We start from the raw sequence: 14,987 nt of genomic DNA on the forward strand, positions 1-14,987 counted from the left end.
AATTTATTTTAGATTATTGATTATTGATTGTTCATATTTTTTTCAGATATAACTCGAACTAAGACTATGTAAGATAACTATGTATTTTCTGTACAAAATAGCTCGAGGTCAAGTTGTTCAATATATCTTTCTAATTAGTTCTGCGGCCATTTTATTACTATGGGTCTTATATTACAGATTTGTAGTTGCGACAATAATAAGATATCCTACAATCTAATTAATTTTTTCTAAATAAAAGAGATTAAGATATTTGTTATATTTTTTTTATTGCGTCGATTGTATAAAAAGTATATTGCATTAATATAAAAGTTCGTAATATTCCATAGTCACATATTTCTAGAAATTTTTAGAATTTAGTATTATAAATAATAGTTATTAATAATAAGTTATATTACCTTGACAATTATGAATAACCTTTCCGGGATGTTCTTGTGATGAATGCCCATTATAAGGATGTTGTTGGTTTTCTATTTATTCAAGTTGGCGATGAGACTCATTCAGGGTAAATTCCACATCGAAATCATTCCACTTTTAATCATTTTTACTTCATCTTTTAAATCCATCAAATAAGTACAGATCTATAAATGATATTCTAAGCATCACAATACCTCAATATTCCAAACATAGTTACAGATTTTCATATTTTTTTAAAATTATATATATCTAATAGAAGTTAATATATAATATTACCTTTATACTTATGAATATATTAATAGAAATGTTCCTATGATGAATGTTCATTTTCACGATGTGGTTGGAGTTGTCTTCGTTGAAGCTGGCGACGTAACTCATTCAGGGTAAATTCCAAATCGCACGTTTCCCATTGTCTCCCATAAATTAATTCTCTAATCTGTTTTTTCATTGCATCAAATGAGTACAGAGCATATAATACCATTGTAACTAACACGACATATCCTAAAATTGTTGGATATTTCTGATCTAATCCTAGCATAGTCCAAAGATAGTGTTCCGTATCGGATGTTATAACGTCAGTTATACATTCTGAGCAATATGTTGCTATAGCAATTTCAGTAAAACCCTCTGTGATTAAGATTTTAAGGATAAATAGGAACAAATTCCACAGGAATGACACGTGGGTATAATATCTATTCATTTTATTAAAGCTCATATTTATAACTTTTGTGATAATTACTTTTGTTGCAAGGAGGAACAAACACATATATAATGGAACAAATTTCGCACATATGTCCTTGTCAGGAACTGTTCTTTTCATTTGCCAATATACGGTTAAAGCTATATAAAATATATCCCATGTTCTTAATCTTATGTTGAAAAAAAACCAAAATAGACTTGAAATCATTGTTACCGGAAAGCGCTTAGAATTTTGAAAACTGATGGAAATTGTAACTGACTGTAAAATTTTTAAAATAATAATAAAAAATATAAAAATTTAATTAAGCTTTTTACTTTCTTTAAAAGGAAAATAAAAATCAAATGTAAATGGATTAAACTATATGGTATCGAAGTAAAGGTAGAAATGTATAATTCAAAGGGTTCTATATGTTTGTATCCAGGCTCTGAGAAGACTTTTCAAAGTTCCTTGGTACATTAGGACGAATGACATCCTCAGGGACCTCAAGATTGATCTCATCAAAAAATACATAAAGGATAGAGCCCTGAAATTATTTGCGAAATCTGACAGACTTACTAACACTGCGTTATCAAATCTCAAAATGGTTACAGGCTCCTCGGGGAGATATGCAGATCTGAGGTCAATTATTGTTTAGTGTGATGAAGTGATAAACAATAATCCAGTCAAGGCGTAAAGAGGGGTTTTGTAGAAACCTCGCAGTTAATAGAGAGTAAAAGTGCTCAGGTGCACTGACTCAACTCAACTAGCCTCAACATAGATATGTTTGCATAATGTTATATGGTGGGATACATTTTTTATTCTATTTATGCGGAGGGAAGGTTTAAAAATGCTTAACGTATATGTTCGATATGCACGGACTAAAAAAATTCCCCTCGTTTGTCAGACAACGGTCTGGAATTTTATCGGGAATATTTCAGAATAGAGTTCCTGTGTTGGTTATCCATGGAAATATTTTTCTTTGTTAGCCTTCGTCCATGCCTCGCTTCGGTTTATTAGTTTTCTTTTTTTCGAAATCAATCATTTTCGAGAATACTATATATTTCCGTTTCAGTATGATCGTAACGAATCAGTCTGTGGCGGTCCAGTTTTCTTCGGATAGTATCATTTTCGTTATGATATTTTTGACGTTTGTTTTACCAACTATTGTTTCAAGTGATGATCTTTTAGCGTGCCATCTGAATATATGCATTTCCATATATGCATTTCTAAATATTTGCTTTTTGAAAATATCCTTAATCAGAAAGAAATTGAATTAGATAATAGTTTACTTCGCCAGTTTTCCTATCTGACCACATCGTTATATCTACGTTTAATCTTGCTGTCCATCTTCCATTTGTTTGGTTGGATATATAGTTTGCATTTATTTATATTGATAAAGGAAGTATGAATCAGTTATTTGTGTATGCAATTTCAGACAGATTTCCTTTGAAGTTGTACAAAAAAACTTAACTACTTACAGCTCCCAAATGATTATGCGATCTGTCCAGGTTATTGTGGTATATTTAGTAACAAAAGAATTCGATCATTTTTTTTGTGGTGATGAGGTGGAATGCTTTATGCAACGTCAAACCGACCGCAGTCGAAATGGGGTACCGGAGTTCTTAACATATACTTAAATAGTATACACACTCCCTCTTCAGAAAGACTTATTCCCTCCCGGAATCAAAATGGTAATAATATTAATAGAACTTATTAAGTCTTTACAACGTATGATAAAACACATTTTTATATTAATATATAGTATACGGACTAAAACACCCACTCTTCGGAGAGACTTATCTCCCCCGGGATCAAAATGATAATAATAATATTAATAATAGACCACGTTATTATTACCTATTATTCAAAGCTTCTTTGTAATTATTGTGATGATTTAATTATTGTTTTAGAGTCATCGACAACTAAATTCAAATATAAAATCAGTTCAAATAATGGTTCTAATGAGAAAGAGGTTTTATTGAACCTTTTGATAGTGCAAGGACTTTGTCTCTTCGAAACATAGTAAAGTGCTAGAGCTATTTTTAAAATTGAAATAAATAATAAAATGTTCGATTTCGATTATACTCTAACTGCTCGAACATCGTAGTGCCTGAACTATTTGAAGCAAAAACTCATAAAAGTTCATAAATCGTAATATAAGCATTAATTTATTTAAACATTTTTAAAAGGATCATGATTTTCTCAATTTTTTTTTAGAAATTCATCATTTACCTGAAAAAAAAAGACATATGAGATATTAATATATTACATTATTTTTTACTTGACAAACTTTGACAATTAGGTTTGATATACCGGTATTGGGCAGTTGGAATTCCAAAATCAGTCAGGACCCGTTATTATAACATCAAATACCTTTTATTATAAGTAAATGAAATTTTACTTTTTAAATGAAAAATACATTTTATAAAATATTCTTATATGATTTTACGTATTATTCTTACTACTGTTTAAATCCAAAACCTCTCTGCATTGATTTATAAATCTTTCTTATTGGCAATATTCCTGCACATAATAGCACACAAGCCACAATGTAACCAAGATATGTCGGTTCTTTTTCATTTGTTTTGGTCCAAAACTGAAATCCAATATTACTCCAAGATTTAGATTCTTTATCAGCCATTAGAAAGTTTTTAAAAATTGCTAGAAATATATCGTTTCCAGTAAAAATCATTGGCATCTGAAATAAATTAATAATAACAAGACAGACATCATAGAAAAGACTTGATGGAAATAATTTCGAGGGTTCGAATAGGATTTTCAACAGCACCCGGTCAGTTCCTATAACAAAGGCTAAAGCTACAATGCAAGATTTAATTGATGTTTCAGAGTCGCAACCAAATTCCTCCGTAACTGATTTCCAATATAAAATAAGTTGAATTAAAAATAGATGTAAATTAATTATAAATTTAATCATTTTTGCAAATTTTTTTTGGAGTCAGAACGTTCGAAGAAACGAACACAATTTTGTGGGAATATGATTGTAGATTAATTTCAAAAAATAGAAAAAAGAATATATTTTTATTTTATAAAAATATAAAAAAAATCAAAGATAAATTGATTTAGCTTAGACTTTAATAACGTCGAGGTCTGTCAGAAGCATAGTAGACCTAAACGTCTGATCATCTTCCTCTAAGAGTGTGTATAGATTAAATAAGAATACCGCTTCTAGTAGAGCTGGTAATAAGTGACTTAATACTTGCGAGACTTAACCAGAGTTTGGATCTGGTACCACTGAGGTCGAAGTGTTAAATTTAAAAATGGTTGAAGCGGTTCTGACGATTGAGACGGGTGCCTATAAAGGAATAGTGACTTTGTAATTGTGGTGCGTGAGCAGAATGACAGAATTCGATTACTTATTTGATGTTGAGTTGCATTATATAATTGGTGGTTGTGATTTAAAGAATATTAGAAATGTTTGACAAATTTCACGCCAAGGAATATATAACTCAAACATATAATTACCATCAAATTTATTTCGCATGAAGCCAATACGTACGTTTTCTTCAATTTACTTATTTTATAATAATTTATTTAATTTAACAAGATTTGCTTTTTGTTGTTGTGCAGAAAAAATGAAAAAACAACCTCCCTTCTCATTAATTTTATTTTTTCTTCTATAGTAATACCTACAATAAGTTTGAAACTATCTTACATCTATCATGAGCTTGCTTCCTATACGGACATGTCGTGGAGATTGTCTTTAAAACATAACGGTGCAGAGATAATGGTACTTATCTTATATATATCGTTAGCTTGGTTCCTATACTGACGTGACATCGAAATGCTATAGTATGTAACATATGCTATAAATAAAACGATAAGAGAAGAGAATACGTCTTCAGTTACTCTAATTTTCCATTTCCATAATCGGATTGAATTAATCAACAGCTTTTAATTTTTACATACACATAGGACCTATCATGAACATGAACATGAACTTGAAAACCGGTTGCTTATTGATGAGAGAGGGAAGAGAGTGTGATGTGAGTTCATGAATTTCACGCAATGAAATTTTCTGCGTCTCTTCACCTTGACACGCATACATATGCAATGTTATGTTTTTGTGTACCTTTTAATGCTGAATACTCTCAATTTCTGTGCGCTGCACTACGTTTACATAAAACAAAACAAATTTCACGCTTATGAGAGTTCATGATAGTGTAAACTGAACTGACAGTTCACGTTGTCGTTAAGTTCATCTCACGTTCATGATAGTGTAAATAGGCCCATAGGGTTTGAGTATGAAAACAGGTGGATACTGATAGAAATATATACTATTCCATCGCTGAAGTAGTAATTCTAGTTCTTACTGCTGTTGTTTGCTTTGCTGTCGGTAGGTTCTGTTGCTTATATAGGATAACTGACTCTGATTTCGGGCTATGAATAATTTCATCCCTTATTGGGGAAGTGCAAAGTTAACCTAGTTTGTTTTAAATTTGACGAAATTGCATAAAAGAAATATTATTTATCTAAAAGAAAAAAGGTTAATAAATAAGTTTAATTTAATTATTTAATATTTTATTCACTTACTATATCATTTATGCAGTGAAATTGTGTTTCGCTATGACTGTCAATAAACTACGATTGTGGGCACTTTATAACAGCTTGTTGTTGTTGTTGTAGCCCGCTGGGATCTACTTGTGTGACCCACTCGTTTTCGACGAGTGGCTCTTGGACGTAGACCCGCCCGTTCTTGGAACCTTTATAAGCTTCAACAAGCTTTGTTACATTATTACTATAACACACTTGGGTGCCCCTATTTTTGAATCACTGTTTGGAGAGACGATCGGTCGTCTGAAAAGTCAAATGATTCCAGAACATACACCTGACCGCTTTTGGCACCATTTTTAACTTTATGTCAATTAAAAGTTATGGTTAAACATAATATGTAGTATTAAAATTGTTAGAAATCATAGTCAATCGGGTGAGGCTTCTTATGTTATTATATTATATAGATTTTATTACAAATTAACCTATTAATTTTCAATAAGCACTACTATTTTTCGATTTTACAGTACTTATATTATTAATATTTAAAATATTACATTAATAAATCTTATTTATATTCATACGAGTATGTAATAAATTAATATTTTTCATTTTAATTTTAATAATCATTTTAAATAAATCTTTTGCATATATTTTCCACTATCCAATCATGCTAGGATTCATTTGTGAAGTCATCGCTGTAGCTGCTGCTTGTGCTTGGAGAAGATTCTGTTTGCGATAATTCAAGAAATGCTCCAAATACTGATTTATAGTATCAAGTGGTTCGTATGTATCATTTTGTTTAGCATGCATTTGCTGTTGACCCATTGCATTGACCACTGGTTGTGTAAAATATGTTGGATACTCTTTTGGTACCGGTTGGCCGAGAAAACCTTGCAACAATTCACGTATCATCTCCCAGCAGTAAGCTAACACCACACATGGCCTATATTCAATTTCGATAAGTAAGCCTTTGAATTTATCCAAATTGGAAACGGAACCAAGTTTAATAAGAAAATCACCATATTCAAATCGTGCACCTTTCGATTCAATTTTTGATTGTTTCTTTGCTGTGTAAACTGGTGCCATTTTCAGCATCAGCAAATCAAAAAGATTGTCTGCCACCATTGGTATTTGCTTGCCAGCACCATTATCTAATATAGAAAATGAAGAAGCAGGATATTCTGAATCATGTAGCACATGCACTGCTTTAGATGGAAACGGTGGTGAAGAAATATAAGTTTCACAATCCACAAGGAATTGTCCTGATAGCACAGCACCAAGTGAGAGCAAACGCTTAGTCAAGTAATCCAGTGTTTGTGTATTTGTTTTATTTTCATGTAGTGGATATGGAAATAAAACAGTAACACCCATTTTATTATGTATAAAATTTATTTACAATTTTACAAAATTCTACGTTTTATTATTATTAATGAAAAATCTTATACAAATGCACAACTTCACCGGTTAACAAATGTTTTGATTTATATTTAGAGTTACCAACCTTCTGAAATGTCAAAAAATTAATAGAATTTCTGTATGCACTGAACATACCATACACTGCAAGATATATTTTTTTATTTGTGACAAATTGTAAATGTATAATTTCTATAGTGTTAATATAAGAATTTCACTTTTTTATATTATTTTGCTTTTTAGTTTATAAATCTTGTTAACCTGTACGACAATATTTTTCAATATTGCAATGTGAAATATATAAATAATAAGAAATTATCCAAAATATAATAAATTTTCTAAGGAACAATGTTGACATTTGTGCAAATATTCAGAACAGTTTAATATTTAGGCCGTGTGCGAGTTCGAGTAAATTGAGGTAAAATAAATTGAAATTTCCTAGGAATTTTTTTGCATTGCACTTATGTAAATATTTATTTATTTATTTATTACAATTATTTATTATTTTTGTTTAAAATTTTTCAAATTTATTTATTTATTTATTAAACAACTTAAAAAATTTTCACAATGGTAATACCTTATTTATCTAATTTTTATCTAATTCACCCTATTCAAAATTCTGGTAAATACGAACATTCGCTGCTATATCGAAATAATTTACTGTTTCCCTCAATTTATCATCAATTTAGACTTCTATAAATACAAAAAGGCAAAATTTATTTGATCAGAACTTACCAAAACTCTTAAAAAAATCAAATTTTACTTTAGAAAAATGTTTAGAAAACTTCAAATCAGCTGATTTTGGACTTTAAAATAAGTGACAAAAGAAATCAGCTGTTATTTTACGGAATGATGAAAAAACGTTAATTGCTGACATGTTAATTTTGCAAAAACAAATTACATATAAAGTTTTACCAAATATAAGGTTCGATTTAAATACCATACCTATGTTTTTTGTTATAAAGAGTACAAATATTAAATTCTAAAAAGACTAATTAATCTTGCATTATAATCTTTATTATTACAGCACGTATAAATTTTAATATATTGCTTTTCCAAATTTTAAGGTAGAAATAATACATACAGGTAGATCTCTTAAAAATGAATCATAACACACTTATATGTCAGTATACACTTCTAATTTTTTTTTTATGTTGGCACTTCCTTTTCCTGTTTGTTAACATTTTTTTCAGGTGATTTTTTCGAAAACGGTTTCAGCTCTATAATAGGAGCTTTCAAACTACGGAAACTCTTACGTAAAGTATTTGTCACTTTCTTCGTATAGCTGGTACTCGTACTGGATATAGATACTTTATCAGCGGTCTCGAATTTCTTATCCATTTTTGTTAGAGTATCACCATTTTTAAATCTCATCACAGCAGTATCATCTACCGAAGAACTATCACTTGAAGGATTTTTCAAATATTTTCTATTAAAGTGTAATTGTGGTGTTCCCCATTTTTTAGCTATAAAAGCCTCAAATTCTGGATCACTATCTGAGTCACTTTCATTTGGTTTACCCTCAAGTCTTCTATTATAACGACGTCGAATTCTATCAAGCTCATCTTCAGAAGAGAATGCAGTACCAGTACTTGTTGGTGTAGTAGCATTATCAGCATAGGGTATATCATCCATTTTTCGTGTGACAATTATTTCGGATGGTACATTTTTTAAATTGGAGCCTTCGATTTGTGTTTGTTGAAAATCAATTGGATGCAATACTGTGCTTGTCTGGCTATTGCGTGCAGGTTTCTGTTTACGTGGCGATTTTACCTCTAAAACTCTAACACGATAATGTAGTAACTAGTTAAATAATTTAAAATTAAAATATTATTAACGATTATGTTGGTAGAAGACTTAAATGTTAAGTTACCTTTTCTTCATCTATAAATTTAGCTAACTCGGATAATTGTATGCTTACACAAGTTCCTTCAGCAAGTATATCACTGTCATATTCACTGTGTACTGGGAACTTTTGTGTAATTGCTAAGGCTTCATTGTCTTCATGTATTATTGTTACTTCATAGGCATAAACATGTTTCTTTTCCTTAATGTTCGATGTACAGGTCATTGTGTATAGCACCCGTTCCTTGTCATAGATTTCATAAAAGTTGAACATTTCGCCGAAAACATCGAAGACATAATATCCGGTAAGTGGTTTTTGTTTAACGCCCATATTCCATATTAAATCCACACTATCAGTTTTGAATAGTTTATTAGAATGTTCCTCGACTAAATGATCTTTCCAATGCGCTTCACGTCCAGACCATTTACAATCACCCCAAACACGTCCCATAAAGCATTTCATTGGTTTATAAATGCACTGCTTCTCATGCCAATCTAGTAGATCAATCTGTAAACGTACTGTACAACCTCCTGACGCATTCCCACAACGGAAGTGCGCCTTAGAGCATAGCGCTTCTACGGTGTGAGATCGCATTGTAGTAAATGGTTCCTGAAATGGAAGATGTGAATTAAATTGTACAATAACATAACAAATCGAAAAATAAATACTATGTCTTGCATTTGTTATTAGAAATTTTTATAAACAATAATCAAATATTTAGTTAAAACTGAGGTAACTGATAAAGAGAAATGTGTATTTTCTAAATCTCTCCAGAACTCCGGATATATATATTATATATATTTATGGGATATAAACATTAAACTGAAGCATAAAGAGTATTCCGAAAATTTAAACAGTCTGAGTGAACTATAAATATATTATATGTATTATAATATATTATATATGTCTAAAGATTATAGAAAGATTCAAAGTTGCTCTTTAGTACTGCCTTCTTCTGGTTCATAATAAACTACAGCTTTAAATTTTGAAAGACTCAAATGTTATAAATGCTCTTTCACATCCAGCAGCGATTATTGGACTCAAGATAGGATAGTATCTGTTTATTTAGTTAAAATTTACACCGAAGGATCTTATTTAAACGACGGAATCGACAGCGATCTCACCGTTTTGCTTCGACTACCCGACCATTGCTGTGTATTTCAGGACGAGGTAATTGCAATGCACTATGCAATAAAATGGATTTTGAACCACACAATTTTTATTATAAATATCGAAATTTTTTGGATAGCTAATCTATAATTGAATATTTGTTGGGTGTTATAGCTGTTTCGCTCGTAGTTCGAGAAAGCCTGCTTTCTGTTAACGATCTGTCTACGTTCTGTTCAACGTATGTGGGTTCCTGGATACAAATATTTCCCTTGCAACTCTAAAACAGACAAATTAGCTAAAGGAGGTCCATTGTACTACAATATTCAGTTCTTGGATAATAGTATCCCTAAACTAAAAACCCATAGTACCTTGGATAAGCAATGAAAGCTTGTGTAGATGAACATTCTTGTCGATTTGCAAGATAAACATAGTCAAAATTGTACAAATTTCGTGCCAGTTAGCTGCCTTAACTAAAGCGGAACTTACTTAGTGCTACAGTATTGGAACTTATCAATCGTCGAGAGGTTAACTTTGTTAGTTTAAGATACACTTGAGGTGCATTCCTAAGAATTGTGCACTGCTTGTAGATAGATAGTACTCAGTAGTTTAAGATAATCACAACTTCTACATGACTCGATTTTTGATCTTTTTTCGTGGAAGCCATTCCTCACAAATATAGGTTCAAAAAAGTTTAAGACATCTTTTTAAAAACTCACATTCTTAACATATATTGGTTTGATTTAAACTCATTATGTTCAAGTGTAAACGCATTCTCCCAAAACACTACGCCACTCCTAACAAAATACCCAAGTGGTATTCATAAGAACCCAGGAGTTTATATTTAATGTTTAATATTCATCAACCCAATTTAATTTATTATTTGGATTGAAGTGGTTATCTGTAAGCTTTTTCTCCAATAAATTTAAGGTGGTCAAGGTCTACGGTATAGGTATGGTATATGCCTGAACCAGTAACCAGTAATATTTTTTTTTAATCTAAAAGTCCGCTCTAGCGCAGAAGATAAAGTCAAGCGGTCTGATATGGCAACGTGCCTAAACCGGTAAATTAAATATGTTCAAAATAAAATTTTACTAATGACGTAATCATTTTGTTTACGTCAATATTAACGTCAAGACGTAAAGTAAAAAATTTGATGTCTTCTAAGCACTTGAGATTAAAATCAATTATTAAATTTACGATTATAATTACTTCAAAATTCTTTTTTTAAACAGCAGATAACGTATCACCAATAACTAAGTACATATAGGTATATAGTATATGGTATATAATTTTTATATTTTATTAAAATTATTTTAAACAATTTTATATGCTTTATATATATATATATATAAATTATTTGAAAGAAAGTTGTTTAAAATAAATTAAAATATGAAAAATATGTATTGTTATAGATATATATTTCCTTATATATTTATATACTGGTATATATGTATAAATATAAATATTTATAAATATATTTATAAATATATATATCTATAAACATATTTATAAATACACCATATATATATATACATGTATATATATATATAAATACATTTCTAAATATATTTATGTCTATTCTACATTTTTATAAAAAACTTTAGACTTACCTTACAAAGTGGACACAGTACCAATAATCTGGTACACTGATCACATACGCTATGCCCTGTTTTGCATAAAAGTATGGGTGCCTTCATAGGTCCACCATGGCCTGGACATTTAAGTTCTTCGATCAAACGTTCATAATGATTTGGCGAAATTAATTTTGGTGCTGCTGGTGATACAGAGGCAGGACGTTCTACTCTGCGTAATACGGGTGTATCTTCTTTAAGTTGCATGGTTGTTACTGTCACCACTTCTGGTACTAGCGCTGCGGTGACAATGGTTGTCTTAACAATTTCCGCTTCTGTACTTTTCGGTGATGAACTTGTGACTTTCGTTTGACTTTGTTCGGAAACTACACTATTATTTGTGTTATCAACTGTAGCAGTAGTAGTTTTAGTGGGAGTTTCCGGTAATGAATTTATGGAAGCACGATTACCATTAGTATCACCTATACCAATGCTGCGTGTACGGCTTAACATAGGCGGTTTGGGAGGTGGTGATACAGGCGACTTCAATGGTGTTGTGTACTTTGGTGAACTTATGCTTGCATCAGATGTGCTATCCATATATTCCTCACGTAAGTGAGTTGTTTGCTCATTAATAGTTTGCACAACGCCATTATTTACTGGTTTACCATTGGAGTCGTTAGTCTCACCACTGGTGTTAGTGTTTGTTGCTATTTTTTCATCTGTTCTGTATTCGCTGATTGTATTAGTTAGGAAAATACGTCGTTTCTCGTTAATTTTCTCAATATTTTTAAGTTGGCTGATCACTTTCAGATCGCTTACATAGCTGTCGGCAGTGTTGCCATTTGTGGTGCCGTTACCATTGATTGTTGTTGTATTGCCATTGTTGTTTAGTGAACTGGTAGCAAAGGTACTCGTTATAGTTTCACTCGTACTGGAAATACTCGATATTATGTTACCGTTTGTTTGCGTTTTGGTGTCATTATTAAGTTCAACACTCGATTTCTCGTAAATCGTATTCATTTTATTTAAGTCGGTAATGAGTTTCTTTGCATACGAGTATATGCAAGGCAAAGTTAACTAGTTTTTCGATTTCGAAATAAGTCAATGCGAAATAAGTGCGATAGGTACACGTACATTACATAGACTAAAATGAATTTAAAATATTTTTTCAAATATCCATTAAAACCTTTCGTTTAATTTATTTACTGACTTGCTTGCAACTTTTTTCTATATTTTAACTTTTATCTCGTCAATATCTTATCACGGCAAGAACCTAAAAGTACTGCAATCAATTCAGTTTCTTTTTATTAAAATACAATCGAAAATCAAAAAGTGAATGAAAAAAATCAACAATTTTCTACTAAACAATATACGCAAACGGCAGATATGGCAGAGCGCTACAAGCGGGGAATTCTCCTATCGCGAGCGGCGGTATTAGACTAAAACAAATATGTATTTACTTCTGATAAACCTGTCGATTGGCTAAAGAACAGTCAAGCGACTAAATTAAAGGGGCTTTAATTATGTTTACTTTGTTATTTGATGCATTGTGCTGTCTATCATGTATGTTGTTCCAAAGCATGACAACATTTGTGTTAAAAATTTAGATATACAAAATTCGGTACAAAAAAGATTCTGGTTAATGAATCAATCTCAGCTAAAAATCTATAGTTAATCGCTGAATCGCTGAAGAAAGACACACGCTTAAAGCTTTCATGCTATTTTTATTGAAATGATCATTTCTCAGTATTCACTTTGTTTTGACGGCAGCAACAGTAGCGGTTCTACAGTCTAACGGGTACCTTTACCATTTATATCTACCAACAAATCCTCAGAGAACAGTGTTTTAAATTCTACTACTAAAGACATTTTATAATAGCAACATTGTTTATATTATAAAGAATGGGTATATAGTAACATACATACCCATATACTTTTATACCTATATGGGTTTACAAAAGTATATACAGTTAAACGCCCATAACTCGAACTTCTATAGAGTCCAACAGGGTTTAAAGGTCAAACTACATAAAATTACAAAAAAATTCTTTAACTCGAAGTCTCTATAAGTCGAACTTTTTCTTTGTAAAATCGTACTTCAAGTTATGGAAGTTTGACTATATATATATTATATACATTGTTATATATATATATTTTATATGATTTTATGTATATAATATATATATGGACTTATGGAAACTGACAGTTAAAGAATGTTATGTGTGTATATAACATACTTTTATATATATAACATATATATACACCTTTTTGTATAGTATACTACATAAAGTTATAAAACTATATATAGTTGTTTTCTTTGGATAGTTCCCATGTTTTCAGGAAAGTCTATCCGTTAGCGTTTCTTGCAAACAAAAGTTGCAAACAGAAATTGGTCTTGTTTGACAAATACATCCAGTTCTAAAATCTGGTCAATATGTTGTTAAACTTGATGATGAGAATAATCACTGAATGCTAATAGTTGTGAGCACTTGATCTTCTCTGACGAATGAATTCAGGCTGCAGATCTATTTGATATGCCGTAAAAATTGACAATGAGAATAATCACAGGCAGTCTGATGGCTATTCTTCTATAGTGTCTAATAATGTTATACAATATAGCTCTCCGTAAACTAAGAAGGCACAACAACTAACAAGCTGTTCTTCAAAACAATTATAAGGTCAATAACAATATAAACTGTTCACTCAATGCTAGCTAAGACAATCTAACTGCAAACAGTAGTTGTGAGTAGAACTTGATATTCTCTGACGAATGAATCCAGATCTCAAATCTTTTCGTAAACCGGTTAAATTTGACTACATGAATAATCTCAAAGATTCAGTAGGCTAACACTCTTGAGTGGCTGCGAATGTTCCTCCATAACTAAAAAGTAAACAAGCTCTTCTTCATAAGGTCTTCTTCAATGTCGCTAAAAATAAAAACAATACATAGTAACTGTGATACTGACTAATCTAACCTACCTGCAAACAGTTGTGATTAGAACTCATTATTCCCTGTGAATGATTCCAGATCACAGATGTTGTCAATATGCAGATTCAAACTCAAACTAAACTCAATGATAAAAATAATCTAAGACATTCTGTACACTATCATTTTAGAATCAGAACTAATAAAGTCATGATATGTGGTTTCCGCGGAATAATTAAGAAAACGAGGCCTTTTTCATAATAATTAATAAAAATGAATACAAACATTACACTGAATGTTGAATTAGATAATCCATACGCAAATAGGTGTTGTGAATACCTTGGAATTCATTGACGAAAAATCTATCAGGTCACAGATATGATCGTTATGCAGCGACACTCATTGATAAGAATAATCTAAAGAATTCTAATTCTTTAGAATTACCACTATAGAGTGACTACTAATCTCGACGAATTCCTTTGCCTGGATTTCAAATTAACGATTTGTGCTACT

The 14,987-nt window shown here is 30.8% G+C and overlaps 2 protein-coding genes and 2 long non-coding RNA genes across 5 annotated transcripts; all 4 read right to left on the reverse strand.

The window, feature by feature from the left end:
• Nucleotides 1-247: 247 nt before the first annotated feature.
• Nucleotides 248-1,377, reverse strand: LOC119672484. The gene is made up of 3 exons (XR_005251907.1): nucleotides 691-1,377; nucleotides 396-578; nucleotides 248-336 (listed from the first exon to the last, which is right to left on the reverse strand). It is a non-coding gene; the product is annotated as an uncharacterized LOC119672484 (long non-coding RNA).
• A 1,908-nt stretch (nucleotides 1,378-3,285) lies between these two features.
• On the reverse strand, nucleotides 3,286-4,089 carry LOC119672492. 2 transcript variants are annotated; one of them, XR_005251908.1, is made up of 3 exons: nucleotides 3,556-4,089; nucleotides 3,384-3,466; nucleotides 3,286-3,325 (listed from the first exon to the last, which is right to left on the reverse strand). It is a non-coding gene; the product is annotated as an uncharacterized LOC119672492 (long non-coding RNA). The 2 variants fall into 2 exon arrangements; XR_005251909.1 differs by having other exon boundaries at nucleotides 3,375-3,466.
• A 2,102-nt stretch (nucleotides 4,090-6,191) lies between these two features.
• On the reverse strand, nucleotides 6,192-7,052 carry LOC119672516 (mediator of RNA polymerase II transcription subunit 20-like). Its single transcript, XM_038083579.1, has one exon. The coding sequence runs from the start codon at nucleotides 6,974-6,976 to the stop codon at nucleotides 6,263-6,265; it is 714 nt and encodes a 237-aa protein (XP_037939507.1). The 5' UTR covers nucleotides 6,977-7,052; the 3' UTR covers nucleotides 6,192-6,262.
• Nucleotides 7,053-8,013: 961 nt separating this feature from the next.
• Nucleotides 8,014-12,699, reverse strand: LOC119670768. Its single transcript, XM_038081171.1, has 3 exons — nucleotides 11,585-12,699; nucleotides 8,892-9,473; nucleotides 8,014-8,821 (listed from the first exon to the last, which is right to left on the reverse strand). The coding sequence occupies exons 1-3, from the start codon at nucleotides 12,566-12,568 to the stop codon at nucleotides 8,168-8,170; spliced, it is 2,220 nt and encodes a 739-aa protein (XP_037937099.1). The 5' UTR covers nucleotides 12,569-12,699; the 3' UTR covers nucleotides 8,014-8,167.
• Between the last annotated feature and the right edge of the window lie 2,288 nt (nucleotides 12,700-14,987).

Source organism: Teleopsis dalmanni, chromosome 1 (genome assembly GCF_002237135.1).
Source record: "Teleopsis dalmanni isolate 2A chromosome 1, ASM223713v2, whole genome shotgun sequence".
In the NCBI taxonomy this organism is placed as follows: Eukaryota; Metazoa; Arthropoda; class Insecta; order Diptera; family Diopsidae; genus Teleopsis; species Teleopsis dalmanni.